This window comes from Lonchura striata, chromosome 11, assembly GCF_046129695.1.
Source record: "Lonchura striata isolate bLonStr1 chromosome 11, bLonStr1.mat, whole genome shotgun sequence".
In the NCBI taxonomy this organism is placed as follows: Eukaryota; Metazoa; Chordata; class Aves; order Passeriformes; family Estrildidae; genus Lonchura; species Lonchura striata.
Window position 1 is genome coordinate 17,767,847 of NC_134613.1, and position 16,213 is coordinate 17,784,059.

At 44.1% G+C, this 16,213-nt stretch overlaps 1 protein-coding gene across 1 annotated transcript in view; it reads right to left on the minus strand.

Annotated features, from left to right (window-relative positions):
* Positions 1-16,213, minus strand: part of AGBL1 (AGBL carboxypeptidase 1) — a 249,836-nt gene that overhangs the window by 215,886 nt on the left and 17,737 nt on the right. The window contains 1 exon segment of the mRNA XM_031505750.2: positions 8,277-8,314. Coding sequence (XP_031361610.2) covers positions 8,277-8,314 — 38 coding nt within the window.

Below are 16,213 nucleotides of genomic sequence, written 5' to 3' on the forward strand. Positions count from 1 at the left end.
AAATGGAATTATTGGAATTAAATATAATAAAAGATCAACTAAATATAACTAATAAATTTTTAAATTTCGCAGCAATGCAGCAAGCCTGAAGCGATATAGTAGCTGAGTGATTCCTGTAGCAATAATGGTTAAACACAGCCTTTAAGTTAAAAAATATCAGAAAAGACTGAATTAATTATAATTATAACAAAACAACTTAATATAAAATCAAATTGTAATATTACATATTATTAAAAAAACATAAATTGAAAGACATTAAAAAATGATAAACTAATTGTGATTATAACATATGAAACATATAAAAACTTCATCTGGAGTATATAAAATTGTCTTAAATGAGAGTCCAAATTAAGGGTACAAAGCACAGCAGGATTTGTGACTTCATCTGATTTAGAATTTGCTGCGTCGCGGCGTTTGCGATGTTCAGCTTCTTAAATTCTTAAAGCAGAGTCAGCGGATAACGGCGCTTGTTTTAAAGCAGAGTCAGCGGATAGCGATGTGGTTTGTTCAATTTGAATGTCCGTTTGAGAGGTGGGCATAATATCTTGAGTAATAATTAATTGGGATGATTTTTTTTTTTTCTATAAAATATAACTCAACAAACAGATTATTCAAAAATAATCAAAAGCAAAAAGAGGAATTCGTAGTTAAATAAAAAGGAGTATTGGGTAGGGTACATTAAGGAATAGGATAGGGGAATCAGACAATCACTTAATTAGTGATTGCCATGATTAACAGGGGGTATCGGTAAGGGGTGGACCGGGGCGCCGCCATTTCAGGGGGAAGACAAAATGACGGATCCTCAGTCCCGGGTTTCGGCTCCATTTCCTCAGAAGAAGATCCCTCCCGACCTTCCCCCCGGAGGACGAGCCCGAAGAAGGATGGGGGAATATCCAACCCCGCCTCCCCCAACAGGGACTAGCCTCGTGCAGGGACGGTGCAGGGCTATTGGGGGAGAGATGGGACTGGCGGGAAGCCAGGGGCGGAAAAGAAGGGTCAAGGCGGGAAATGGGTCCCGAGCGGCGTGGCCAGCGCCATCTTGAGAGGGGTGCCGGGCACACTGCACTTGGCCTGAGCAGTGTCCGGCAGGGCACTTGGGGCGGCTCGGCCACAGCAATCCCCAAGGGAGGATAGGAAAGGGTTTTAGGAAAGTCCGAGGGGATGGGGGCATAGGGAGCTTCACAGAAGCAAAAAGGGGAAATTTATAGGAGGGGGGGGGGGCCGCCCGACGCAGCTGGATGTCGGCGCAATGCGTGGGTGTAAAGGGCCCCTTTTAACAACTCTCCTATAGCTAACGTGTCGTCTTCTTAGCTGATCCCTACTGGTGTCTTTTCTACCCCCTCCGTCCAGCCCAGAATGGGGAGGGGAGGATAGAGAAGACAACTTTTTCGAGGAGAAGAAAAAGCGATCTAATCTAGGTCCCCACAGAAGACTAGGCGAAGGATAGCACTCAGTGCTAGCTTCTCCCAGAAAAAGAAAACCCACCCGCTTGCCAGGGACATGCACGGCTACAGCCCCAGTCTGGGCGCAGACGGGGGTTAAAACGCGAGAAAAAAAAAGTGACAGACCCAGCCGCCCGTCGGGGCGACCCCCACCCCGTGTAGCCTACCTTACCTTGCAGGCTCGGACGGAGATGGCTTGAATCTTCTCCTCGACTCGATGGAAAAGTCGCGCTAAAAACTGGGGATGTTCCTTCTCTTTCGGTTTGGCCCTTCCGGAAGCCTGGGTGTTCCCGTTAAACCAAGACTCGTCCCCGAAGCCTTGGTTTCGGCCACTATCAGCCTCCGGTGGTCTCGCTGCAGATGCTGACCGAGGAATGAACCTCTTCTCGGTCAGCCCCTCTTCAGGCTCCCCCGAGCCGCTGCCAAAACCGCCCTCTGTGTTCTCGGGTAAGTCTGCCCGCCAAAAAGCTCTGCAGCCCGGCTGCCCGTGCAGCGCGGCTGCTCCCGGGCGGGAAGATGGCGAGAACAAAGAGGTCCCGGAGCCTCAATCTTTTTCGCTCGGCGCTCAGCTCCTCATAGCATCAGGCAGAGCTTTTACGGCCGTAGATGTTCCTCTTCCTTCCTTCTTCTTCTGTGAGGCGGGCGCCCCCACAAATTTGCCCGTTTTTTTTACAAGACGAAGGAGGGAACCATCCTCTCGCTACCATATGTTGAGGCGCGGCATGCGCTCCTCGCCGCGGCACTCCGAGCCGTGCTGGGCGGTGAGGGAAGAGAACGGGCGGCCGCTTTCCCCCGCAAGCTCTGCAGTTTCAGTTCGTGGCGCGCAGGGACAGACGAAGGCGACACGGGACTTGGGGGGGGAACGAGATGGTTTTATTCCATGAGCCCCAAGACCCCGGCGGGCGGGGGGGCAAAGGTTTTATACAGAACTCAGGAGGACGGGTGTAGGAACAGTAACCAATGAGGGAATAGCAGGGGAGGAGTTTAGGGCAGAACTAACATCTGGAAGCTGAGGAGGGGGCTAGAATGAATGACAGGGAAGGTTCTAGGGAAAGGGGCAGGGAAAGGGGGGTTGGGGGGGGGAAACAGATATTAAACAAATATCAAATGAAAGAAAAACACACCACCGCAAAGTTTTCCTGCCATGCAGATTTCAGAGGTGCCCAGGGGTGATGCTTCCTGTTTTGGGTGAACTGAAGGGATTCCTGTCTTGTGAGACCATCAGTGAGAATCCAGCACCAAACCCAAAAAACCCTGTTTTGGCTAAAGACTGTGCTGATCAGTGGCCAAAGCTGCATTAACAGCAAAAGTCTGACTATACATCAACCACTTTAAGTTCCCCATATCTGGAGCCATCAGATGAACTCTCCCTCTGCAGCAGCTGGATGTGTGGCATTGACCTCCCCTTGAGTAGGGACAGCTCCCAGGGTTGCTCCTCAAGGCTGAGGGATCCCTTGCCTGACACCAGACATGGATGGGCTGGTAAGTGCCTTTTTTTGCATGAGTGTGACATTTAAGATAGAATGAACTTACATGCTCATCTTTGTATCCTATTCTAACCTTAAGTATAGTAAATAGAATATTGCCCTCCAATCCATTTGTACTCATTAAATATTTTACATACTTGATTAAAACTAAACTAATTATTAGATCAGATCTGTCTGAATAATCTTTGACTCTTCCCCTGTGACAGTCTGTCTTCCTAACCTTATTCTGCCATCTCTGACAGGAGAGCACTGTCTTCACCAGCACCCCAAACCTGTCTCTGGAATATTATTTTCTTTGCAAGAGTTTCACTTTTGCCTGATGAGACTGGGGTGAAAGGATAACATTTAATGCCTTCTTAGTTTCTCACATTTCAAGACCTGCCCCTCCATTTGTGGCTTCCAGGGCAGTGCTGCTCGTCAGTGAAAGTTTGAGCTCTGCAGCTCAAAACATGGGATCTGAATCACCTATGCAGTTCACCAGAAATATCTGAGTCTCCAGGCAACAAGCAAAAGCCTCAAATGGTTAAAGTTACATCTAAATTAGCAAGGGGATCTCACTAGAAAGAAATCCCCAGTCTTGACAGAATTCTCATTCTGTGGTGAGGGCCTAAAGTCAGGTTTTCTGTCTAGGATATGAAAGCCTCACGACCACCAGTGCTATTGTGGACATTTCTGAAGCCCTCTTTGCAATCCTGTCTCATTTGAGTGTTTGCCAAGAACACGGCTACCACTGGAAAACGTGCAGTGTATTTAATCACAAAAATGAATTACAGTCAACCTGAAATATGATGAGCAATGCACTGCTTACCAGGCAGAACAAAGAGATATTTATCTTTCTGTCTATCTGCTTAAATCTCTTTGTTGATGCCACTCAGCTGATGCATTATGCCAAGAACATACATTGCTACAGCTTGGAGATAAGAATCCTCTGCTAAATTAACCCTATGGCCCCTAAAGCAGCAAAAGGAATAAGAAAAACTCCAACTTCCCTACTGTGCTCTAGTGACTGCCTCTTAGGAATAAAAAATGCAAGATATCTCCTACAGCAAAGAGAACACAGCTGCTTTAATTGGTCATTGAGAAGCCATTTTTACAGAGAAAAGCACAAGGGCTCTCTACAGAAATAAAATTCACTGTCCCCGTGAAGAAACTGAGTCACATGAAGTGCTGGGATCACTTCAGACCCAGTGGGCTCTACAGCAAGAAGGTGGAATTAGCTCAACTCCTGTTGGAAACCAAAAGACTGACCTGTAGTTTTGCCCTAAGCAGTTTCCCTTTCCTTCTTTACTTTTCAGAAATCCAGAAATAAAATTAAAAACAAAAATACAGCTGCACAAAATCTACAGTGTGGTTTTTCTGACTGAAGTGGTTTGAAAGAGTTTTAATAAGGACACGAGAATTTGGAAGACTTCCTCAAATTCAGGCACTGAATTTACAGAAGCCAGATCATCACTGGAGGCACAAACACTGCCCATGCCAAGACAAGGAGGTAAACAATCATCATCAAGGATGTCAACAGAGAATAATGCAGCTCTTCAACACTTAGTTTTCATTACACCCACCCTGAGAGGCAAAACATCAGGAAGTTGCCATGTCCCAGGAGATGAAGCCAACATTTTTCTCTGGAGCACTGAGTTATTTTCAGTTTGGGATATGTCTATGAATGAAGAGTCTTGGGGAAGGGAACATAAAGGACATAGAAAAATTATTTTCTTTCCCACAAAGTGGCTCTTCTCAAAGAGATAAAAGTGTAGAATCAAGACTGTTTGCATTCTAAAATTCAGCAAGGAAAGACAGACACAATGCTTGGTTTAGATTATCATGAAAGGAGCTGCAAAATTCAACTCTGATCACAATACCCAGCAAGATGTGATCATGGATTTGGAGCCAGACTGACACTGGAGTTTGAATCCAGAGGTGGATAATAAGGATTTCAATGGATGATGAGAGATGGATACCTGGTGCAGCATGAGGCAAATCCCAGACATTGTGCTGTTGGCTACAGAACTGGGATGGTTTAACAATGGGGTATTTTGACTCGAGATCAAAGACCTGCCTCACTAGATCTGTTGTCAAGCATTATGAATTCAGCTGCAGAGAGTCTAGGCCTTTCTGCACTCCCTAATCTGCTTCTCTGATAGAACACCACTTTCTTCCTCAGAGTTATTTGCCCCTCCTTGATGCCAGCTGAAAAGGAAAAGAATGATAATTTTATCCCAGCAGACAAAATATTATTTTTATGGTTTCATAAAAAATAGTGGGTAGAAGGTTAAATAAAGGTTAGTTGATGGAAGATGGGGAGGAAAGAGTAGGAAAATGAGAGATTAAAAGCTGTGCAAGAAAAAGACAGCAAAAGAAGGAAGATTTAGAAAGAGAGGAGGGAAAGGCCATCAGCAGTAACTGCTGTTAGCACACAGAATGGTCTTGATGAAATCAACACCATCAGGAGGTCACCACAATCTGTCTTTTTAAATTGCTCATTACAATTTTACCAGGCAAGCACTGCACCAAGGGCCCAGCCCGTTTCCCCAGCCTTTTCCCTCAATATCCGCTCAGCCAAAGCCTCTGAGAGCAGCTCGAGCTAATTTCCTTACAGACATGCAAGCCAGTAATTCTGGGAAGCACAGATAGTCGGGAATAACAAACACGACCAAAATTAGATTAAAATAACCTGCTGATAAACAAATTACTCACCCAAAATACACATTGGATTAGGCACGGTGGGGATCCCTATAATCACATCGCCACCGTGTGGCTCCTGCTCCCTCTCATCCCCTCCAGCCTCGGCACCCCTGGCTTGGACTGGTCTGTGCTTGGATAGAAGGTGTCCAGTTTTATTGCACTGCCCCCAAACTGGGAATGGTTTGCCTGGTTTATTCTGGGCTTTGGGGTCACTAAAAGCAATAGACCCCATAGCTAGGAGTGCCCTGGAGGCCATCCCACATCTGCTCAAACAGGCTCCAGCCCCTCCACACCTGGGGGTCTTGAAGACACAGGAGTGCTTTGAAGTGAGTTCCTCAGGCCTTAATACAGAGCTGAATCAAGATATGAAGACACATGTACAGAGAAAAATTAGAGAAAAGCCAAAGGAGGCTGGAAAAAATAGCATGCTCACTCTGGGACAGAGAGAGGAGACTTTGGGAAAGTTCCAGTGCCTCATCCCACCTCCGTTTTTCTATAGCTATCAGGATCTGCCTCCTCCTCCCCACTCTGGCCTGTAGTGAGAATCTAGAAATTGAAGAAGGAAGAATGGACATGAGTAACACTGGAAAGTTTGACTGTAACATCTAAGAGAAGAAGAAAAAAAAAATCTGATGCTCTCACAGAAATTCAGCACCACTACATACATTTACAATCAGAATGTTCAGCCGTATTATAAAGTCAGAGTTACATGGTGGAGTAACATGGTGGAGAGACAACAGATGTTGAATAAAGCAGCAAGGCAATGGAGGAAGGACTTGCTGTGAGCTGTTTGCTGAGTGCATGTGGGCATGGAAGGTGGTGAACAGCAACTGGGAGAGCAGCATGCAAGGACTGGAATGTGTGCAAAGAGGTTAGTCAGGAGTGAGAGACTGATGATCAGACAAGAAATGTCTTCTCCATGTCAGTAATCTGAGCTTTCACTGATAGAAAGGTGCAGCACCGCCATTAGAAGGGACTTAAATTTCTGCTCCTCCATTATTCACCATCTTTGATTATCACCACATGGCAATCACCGGATACAGGGACACAGCACAAGCAAGGTCTCTCATCTCTCTCTGGGTTTCCAAGCATTCTTCCCTGTCGTGGATGAAGAACAGCTTGTTTTGCTCCATCCCTTATTTCTTTAGGCCATCTTATACTTCCACCTCTGAAACACAACAGCAACAATTTCCCAGGTCCATCAGGGTTGGTAATATTTTTCTTATGCTGATGGTCTCTTTCCCAGGCATATCTTGCTTCTTGCAGTTCTGCACCTGATAAGTGAGCATTTAGCATCAGCTTCTGTTAGGAAGGAGACAGAAGCCAAACAGTTTCTAGCCTGCCCATGGCTCTGCAGGTGGACAAAGTCTCAAGATGAGCTTCTGGAAGCCTGAGATGAAGATGGATGTTTCTGACTCCATCAGGGAGACACACTGCCATCTGCCTGCTCCCTTTAAAACTGCTTTCTCACTGCAGCTCTGCTGGAAGCAAGAAGGACACTGAACCTCCAGCATGTATAACCATAATCCTCTGGATCTCTTTGGGCTGGAACACTCAAGCACAGACCTACAGGGATACCCCAGAATGGCCCTGTTCTTGCCCTGTCTGTCTTACAGCCTGCAGCACCATCAAAACACATTCCCCCCCCACCACCATTTCCCAGCAAGGTTTTCTCAAAAAAAATACCCTCACAATAACCAGTCCACCATTTCACTACTGTAGCACTTTCCAGGATTTCTGCCTTCTGTTTAGTTTGCATCCCAGCTAAAAATGCTCAAATGCCTCTGGGTGCTTTGCTGTGTAGAGCTTTACCCCATTTTCATAAGCAATTTTCAAGTGCTATAGCATTCACCATTTGATTCCTAACTTTCCAAGAACCCCTGTACCACTCAAATGCACTGAGGCCACAAATATGTCAACTGTGACAAAGAAAGATGTCCTGGTGCAATCCTGAAAAAGAATTCATCGCTTTTCCAAGCATGGTGAATTTATCTCAAGGAACCAGAGCTGTTTCTCGCATCTCCTGACTCACACTTCCCAAAAGACACAACCTGCTCATTTGTATGCAGCTACCAGAGCAGACTGCTCCAAAAGCCTGGAGCTTCTGTTGCCCTGACCCACAGGACAAGGAGAAAACTAGAATACATTCTTGGCCACTCAGAACTGCAGAAATCATTCAAAAAACACCAGGCAGCCTGACTTCTGGTACAGGATGCTCTACTTGATTTTACAGTATCATCACCATTTCCCAAATTGCCGTTCTGGTACCTTGAAAAAAAGAAAAACAAACTCTGAAAATAGACAATGTCTTTTCCTAAAATCACTTTCCTACTCATACCCAAACAACATTGCTATTATTTACATACTTTTCTCCCTTTCCATGGAACAGACAAGAAATTGGGAAGGGAAATAAGTATTTGCCACTGACTGGAGAAATTCCCCATTTCTGCCATTAGACCAAGCCCCAGGACAACATCTCCCACAGGGCTGGGGATGCTCCCAGAATCAGAAGTGGTACAGGAGACCCCTGCACTACTGCCTCTTTCCTATGCATTGCTCTTTGGAACCAAGGGATGAGGGAACACCAAGGGAGAGTGAGGATCACTTTCTCCAGCAGCACAGCACAGAAAGGAAAGTCAGAAAGAATATGAAGAAAAAAGCTTACTTGATTTCAGCAGAGCTGCCAGAGCCCCAATGGCTGCCCTGGGGAAAGAAGAGAGATGGAGAAATAATGTCAATTTCTTCAATAATTTTTGTAACCTTCATCTTCACAGTCTTCTGGGCCAGGCTTCCCAGATGGTCTAAACTGACAGTTTATGATGGACTTTGACAGAACTGCAATGTTTTACACCAACAGAGGATCCAGCCTCTGCAGCTGACTCAGTTATTCTAAAAGACCATTAACCCCCTAGCTTTACTGTTACACTGATTTGTAGTGACCATTAAAATTAAAAGCAACACCCACAAAGTGATCTAACAAGTCTTTAAACTGCTGCCCCAGGGCTTTTTCTTTGTACCAGAGACTTAGCACTTGCCTACTCCAGACACAAGAGCTTCTATCTGCATCAGCAGATAACTTTCATATCAAGCTGGGACATCAATGTCAATATTTCCAGCAAAATCCCACTCCTTTTTCTATTTTCCCAAAACAAGCTTCACCCCTATCCTCCCTCCCAGTTTTAACAGAAAACAAAACCAAATTTATTTTAACAGAAACCACACCTTGCATTACAGGGGTGTTTAGAGGGCCTTACTCAGAGGAGGACTGGCAGGAAAGGTGCTAAATCTCTGAAGTAAGACTGCTTGCAGTGAGCAAGGGCAGGGACAGACATTTCTGAGGACCTCCTGTGTCATTTCATTGTGCAGGTAAGCAATTGAACCTGCCTGACTGGTTTGGCTGGGAGCTGGTCACTAACACTTGCAGCTTGAGAAGTTGAACTGAGACACCATTGCTCCCCAGGTTCTGGAGGCAAGTTCCTTCCTCATGTGGTAAAATCTCCATCCCACTTGTCTCACAGGAGTCTTTATTTTCCAGCCATTTTCTGCTGGAGCAAGATCCCTGTTCCAACATGGCTTACTGTTGTGAAGCTTCAAGTGCCCAGAGCTGATTAAATAAATACAGCTACAAAAACCTCCATGTGCAAGGATTCCTTAAAATGTAATCTCTTTACAAACCAATCCCCAAATAAGATTGTATTACATTCCATACTGAGCCAATTATCATCCTGCATTTTGTGTCACCAAGCTCCTGTTTTTTGTATGTCCTAACAGCAGCTGAGACGAAGATTCAAGAGCTGGTTCTTGATTATACTGGGTCAACATCTCTATCTAAAGTCATTCCTTCATAATGAATCTGTCAAAGTTCAACAACAGCTTTACAGACTGCAAATAAACACACTCAAATACAGACAGAACAGGAAATCAGTAGCTAAAAATCTCACCAGTGGAAGTAGCACAGCCATGCTTTCATTACTTCTTTAGCTCCAACTGAACAGCAATCATTCACATGATGGAGGAGTAATGTCACCCACCAGCTATTCAGCCTGCTTAGAAAAGGAACATTCCACAGCCACTGATCACTCAGTCTCTCCACAGGTTCAAAGCCTGGGACAAAGTAAACAACTCTGAGCAAGTTAAAATTCCACCCAGAGCATCTCCCAAAGCTCACACTCCAGTATGTCTTGAAAAAGAGAGTGCTCTGCATACCTATATTTTACAGGTCTAGTGTGATATCTCAATCACCTGCTAGAGCAGCAGAGCAATGAAGAAATGACCAGAATATCTCTGGCTCCAAGCAGAAGTGTTCTCAGTATTTCCTCCAGGCATCTGTTTTATGTTATAGGTGCTTATGAGCATTGCTAAAAGTTTCAGCAGAGCTACACTATCGGCATAATGGCAACACTGCCAGCAAACCTCCCAGCAATAAATCAGCAAATCTGGATCTTCCAGTACTCCAGGGGGAGATCTGTGAATCACAGTGTATACAGACAACTTCATTCATCCTCAAAGGATCCCAGAATTCCCAGAGCATGTTCTCAGTCTCATCTCCAGTTCCATCTGGTCAGGTAGGGTCTACATACAGGTCCAGTAGATTGACTCCAATGATATGCATTGCTTTAGAACAAATTTTCAGAGAAAAAAAGCATAAAAGAAGATAAACTTATTTTACCGGTTTTGAAGTTTAAGGGATAAAACAGACTTACCAAGAGTAGATCAAGCCAGCCTAACTTGGTATCTCTCTTCGATAGGAAAACCAACTTCTTCTACACAAGGGAAGTGTGGTAGATAAATTTATCTGTACCTCAATAAAGCATCTGATATGATGCCACACTCAAAATCATTAGCCAAGCTGGAGAACATGGGGATTAGTGTAAGAATTGCAGTGTGGGAAAGGAATTGGTTAAAGACTCAATGACAGGAGTTGTGCTGGAAGAGGAATTATTAGTCTAGAGGGAACTTAAGTGTGGAAGTCCTCAAGGATCTTTTCAGACTGATCTTATTTCAGTTTTTCATTAATGACCTTGGCACAAAAAGTCAGAGTATACTAACAAAATCTGCTGACCGTGTGAAGTCAGGAACTGCTGCCAATAGCAGGGAGTTCAGAATATCTTTCAGGAGTAACAAGATGTTCTTGAGTTCTGAAGGAATAGAAATGTGATGAAATATAATAGTCAAAGTGCAAGGTTAAGCATTTAGGGTTTAATAAGGATTACTGTTATGACCAGGGGCTCGTAATTTGGAAATGAGTAGAAGGACACCCTGGATATATGAGCCCATTAAGGGATAAGGACAAGCATAACCAGCAGGGTGACAACCATGAAAAGGACAGATCAGGTCTCAGAAAACCAGTGGAGAAGGGAGCATGGACATTCTCATAGAAGGCTTCACCTGAACAGCTGTGTGCAGAACTCAGAAAGAACCATGCAGAAACCTGCCAAGGAAATCATTATGGTACCAGAGACATGACTCATTAGGAGTCTTAAAGATCAGAGTTTAATCACCTTAACAAAATGATAACCAAGAGACAACTGGATTGTTCCCCTCAGACACACTGGGTGGCAGAGAAGTAAACACTGAGGAAGGCACAGAGATACTTAGGCTAAGGAAAAAATTTGGCCCTAGGACAAATGGATATAAAATGGCCATGAATAAATTTATCAGGAATTGAAAGGATGAGTTTTAAGCACTGGAAAATGAAGGCATGAAACATCCTCTTGGCAGCAATGGCACAAACAACCTAATGACTTTGAAAAAGCAGTCTCGATTGCTTATAATGGGACTGCCAGGCTCAGTTGCCAACGAGGAAAGGGTCTGAGAAAAGTGACCCAGGAATGACTGTACCCCTATAGCCTTACATTTTAAACACAGATATAATGGGAATGAAATGAGAAACATGTTTTCTAAGTGCAGAGCTAATCAGCCAGCCCAGAAAAGAGCAGCTGCACCAGCTTAAGATGGAAGTCCAAAGAGTCCAGTGTCCTGTGGCCAGCAGTGCCAAGGAAAGCATGCAAGGCCACAGCAGACACAGTGTTAGGACTTGCAGAACAGACTCAAACTCCGTTAGTTTTCAGTCCAGAGGTCCCATAAGCTAGCAATGATGCCTTTAGGAGGGGTTTCAGCTCTTAGCTGATTTTGCTTCCATATATCTGCCTGAAAACTTTTGAACTTCTGCAAACTCTTAGCATTTATAATTATCCTGGAAAAGGACTTCACACCTGCATTTGTTTTAAGTTTGGACTTTCAATCAGCATTGTAATTTGCACATTAAGTCAGGTGTTAGTCACCCCCAAACATTACCTATCTTTGAGGCTGAACAAAACACCTTCTGGGAAACAATAAATCATAGAAGAGGAATAGAAGCAGAATAGGCTTTCACTGGAAGCAGTAGCAAGACCATTGAGGCATCAGTGAAGCTACAAGAAGTCAGGCAAACTATGTTTGTGATAATACCAGCACCTCTTAGCACCATATGGCAAACAAACAGCAGCTTTGCTGGCATCAGGAGATACAATGAGAGGAGTAAGCCTGGGATAGGAATGCAGAGAAAAGAGTTCATAAATTGTGTACAAGAGCAAGGATAGGGCAGGAGGAAGATGAGAACAGGAGGAAAATTTGAGAGCACAAGACAGATAACTTGGTGAGCCATATGCCAGACCAGAGAATTTGAAAGCATTCCCAGAGCAAATCTCTACATTTGTCTCAAGAAGGGATGGAGGGGAGATGAGGAGGGGAAAAGGGGATTAAATAATTAAAAAAACTTTGCCAAATCTGTCCAGATGCCTTCCTCTGATTCTCCAATTATTTCTGTGGTAATACATTAGCAAAATCTTAGCTGTTCCATCAAGTCCAGTGTATCCCAAAGGAGACTCATTTATGTATTAACAAAAAAGATGTATAAATAAAGTTGCACTATATTATAAAGCATAATAATAAATGCTGCTCCATAATCAGAAAACATTAAAATCTCCCTCTAGTAGCAGTCAAGACAGCCACTCTGCAGAATGGAAAACTTTGAAGTGTTTCCAAGTCAGCAGCTTGGATATCTGGGCAAGAGTACAACGAGCAGACAGATAGACAAATGCAACTTCCAGATCCTTTGCTTAGGAACCAGGAGCAACAACAAAGAAAAACTCCATGTCCCAAGCCAAAGCACAATTGGATTAACCAGTAAAACCAGGCTGTTAAAGAGCCTGGACAAAGGAGCCCTGTACCGAGGTCACCCTTTCAAATCTGAGCTGCCAGGATATTTTTTGCTGGAAATCACTGCAGGCAGAGGAGACTGAAAACCAAGACCCCTTCCATTTTCTTCTGCATGGTAATCTCAGCTCACAGCACAAGGCACTATGATGGACAAACCTGGGCCTGTTTCTGTCTCTTGAAGAAAACAGGAGAACTCCTGAAAATACAAAACCCCACTCCAGAAGAGAGACACAGGGCTGATTGCATGGAAGGATTTAAATACTCACATTGATGGTGCACAACCACCCAGGACCAGCCTGGAACTATGGACAGCAGACAGCACAGAAACCAAAGACTGAACAAAGAAATTAACCAAAAGAGCTCTGCAGATCAGCCCCCAGGTAACTTAACCAATCCTTTCTTCTGTGAAATTGTGCCTTCTACATGCTAAAGCACAGAACACCGTCTTCAAATTATTGAATTAAAGCTAATGACTTGGTTCTTTATTATTAACATCTTCAACCTGATGCCTAATTCCTTACAGCAATTGCACCTGAATGATAAAGACATTAAGCACTATTTTTATAGAAATGTAAGAAAACGTTCTGCCCTGGCTGAACCCATGTTGGTAAACTCCTGCCCTTCACCCTGATATTTCTCATATAGTCACTTATTGCTGTCATGATTCTTTATAGCACGAGCAGTATGGGGAAAGGACCCTGCAGTCTGTATTTGTACAGCACCTGGCACAATGGGCCCCTGACTCGGAGCTCAAAACCCCTAAGCTTCCACAGCCCCTCTCTCCAGGCAGAATTAAGTGTCCTCAAGTGTACACTTAACCTGGCTGCATTTTGCCTCAAACCCCTGGGACTTGTACTTAATTACTGGAATTTATACACAGAACCACACACTGTAAAGATGATTTCACATTTGACAACTGAGAGACATTCAGGAACATACAGACACCACAGCAATAGGTGCTTTATAAACCCTACCAGAAGGTAGATCTAATGTGAGGCAGATGCCTTGAAAGTCATTTCCCCATAGTCCAGAAATACGGATCTGAAATATACAGGCACTTACACAGTGATTTGTTTTAAAGACTTAAAACCAGCAGTTTCACAAGTCTTGAAAATATGGGTGGGGAAAAACTGCTTATGCTGCTGGCATTTTCACAGCAGTGCTAGTCTAGGACTTATACAAAAACACCCATCATCTTGTCCTCTTTAATTCCAGCTTGTTAGCAAGGCATTAAAACTTACACTGAAGGCAAAGTTTGCTTACAGTCTGCAGTGTCCCACACACTGCCAACAGGTGGAGTTTGGCAATCCAGCTGTTGTGTACAGATGTGCTTTCAGTGTAATGCTGAAAGATGAGAGGAAAAAACCCACACACTCCTTTTCTAACAGATACATCCATTCCAGTGGCCAGCATGTCTCAGTTCAGCTCAAAGCCTTCACTGCAGCATCTTCCAAACATCTCTGCCTGCTCTGGAGCCTGTCAGGTTAAAATCAGTGAAAAGGCACAGCCTTCCAGCCTCTTTCATCTCTGCCTCCCAGAAAGAAGAGTGACCCAGGCTTATCCTCCAGGCATCCTTAAAAGTACCCTACTTTTTCTTGTGTACACGTACAGAAGTGGAGACAGCTGTATCCTAGAAAGTCAAGCTATTCTTTATAGCTCTAAATTAAATTAACCTCAATGTAGTAGCAAAGAAGAAAAAGGTACATGAAATGTGCTTAAAACCTTGCCAAAAGAATGCCCAGGCCTTTCTCCCAGTGCAGTGCAGAGCTGGCACTGCCTCTCCAGGCAGAAGTCATACCTCAGAAGATTATGTCAGCTCCCTCTCCAGGGTCAGATGTCACCAGCATGGCTGAGGCTATGACAGCTTGTCATTCACATCAAGATAAAGGGTTGGAAGGTTCACAATCAGACAGAATTCTTAACAAATTCATCACCCAGGCAGTTCCAAGCTGACAGTGTGAGAACAAAGCTCTCTCACCCCAGGGACACAAGGAAGGGGACTGGGAAAGGGGCTCAATACTATCCTTGATTGATTAAGAGGAGTGGTGAGGACACTCATTGAGGCCATATCTGCTAACAAGCAGCAGCAGAGCCCTATAGAACATCTCATACACAGTTAAAGTGTGTCAGGGAATGTGGTTAAATCCCCCTCCTTTCCCCAGGCAGCTGTCTTCCACTCCCAATCCAGTTCAAAAGAGCCTGGTGTTCTCTTGGCTCACTCTTTAGCTGTCATTTTATTTGTAGCTCATCCATTCCCAGCAGCTTTTGCTCTAGAAAGTACAAGGATTGACATGAAGACTCTGCTGACAGGAGAGTGTCTGTTCCACACATGAGGGAAGACACCCAGCCTCATTCTTCTTTCTTCTGGATCATTCAGCTTAAACTGTTCTGAGTGCTGTGTACACCCAGAGAAAGAGCAGGGAGAGGGACACAATCTCCGCACCCTTGGTGACATACCCAGGGACCCTGGGCTCAAATCTCAGCAGGACAACTGGGCCTTCTTTCCTGGAGAGAAATTGAACTGCAGGTGCTTTGCCACTAGGGAGTCTCTGACAGTGAATGGTTAAGGGAGAGTTTGGGGGTATCCAGGGGTTTATGATGCCAGAAAATAAGGCTGCACACACACCATATTGCTGGCAAACCACTGCAAGAATTTCATTTTATGAATACTCTCAATAACCGACAGAGAAATATCCAAGGGCAGCTTGTGTTGCTGATAGTCCAGGTAGAGAAGTATCTAACATGTCACTGCTTGTGCCCAGAGCTATTTGAGAGCAAAAAAGGGAGGCTGGTTTCAATGCAATCAAGGCTAAGAACCCTAGCTCTTCCTGGCTTCTGGTTAGTACAAGCAATCTCTAAGGCAGCAGTAATCTCAGGGTACAACATCTTTAAAAAGCACTTTGTAGTGAAAGGCTCCCTTGAGCTGTGTTTTAAATAGTCACCTTTCCTGTATGGAGCTAGGCTCCTGCAATGGATGGAAAATACATTTCTCATTTCAGCTTTTCCTGTGGTTTTCAGAATTTTGAGGTCTGTTTTGTTTGAGGGTTTTGGTTGGCTGGTCTTTTTAACAAAGAAACACCTTTAAAAGAAGATAATTTTAAAAAATGTGTACAACATAAGAGACTTGAAAAGGACATTAATTATGAAGCTAAAGGATGGAGAAAGCATCATCTTCCTTGATCTCTTCCAAGAAAGAAGGCTGACTTGTACCAAAGCCTTCTCTTTAAGCAAAAGTCAGATGTTTAAGAATAAAATAAGGAATTGCTTATTTTGAACACAAGATAAACTCTGTTCTTTTTAATCTAATGGTATTGTTTCCATATTACAAGGCCCTAGAAATAGATCTATCATTCTGAGTTTATACTGCACTTCACTTCCCCTCTGGTCCTATTCAGATGAAGC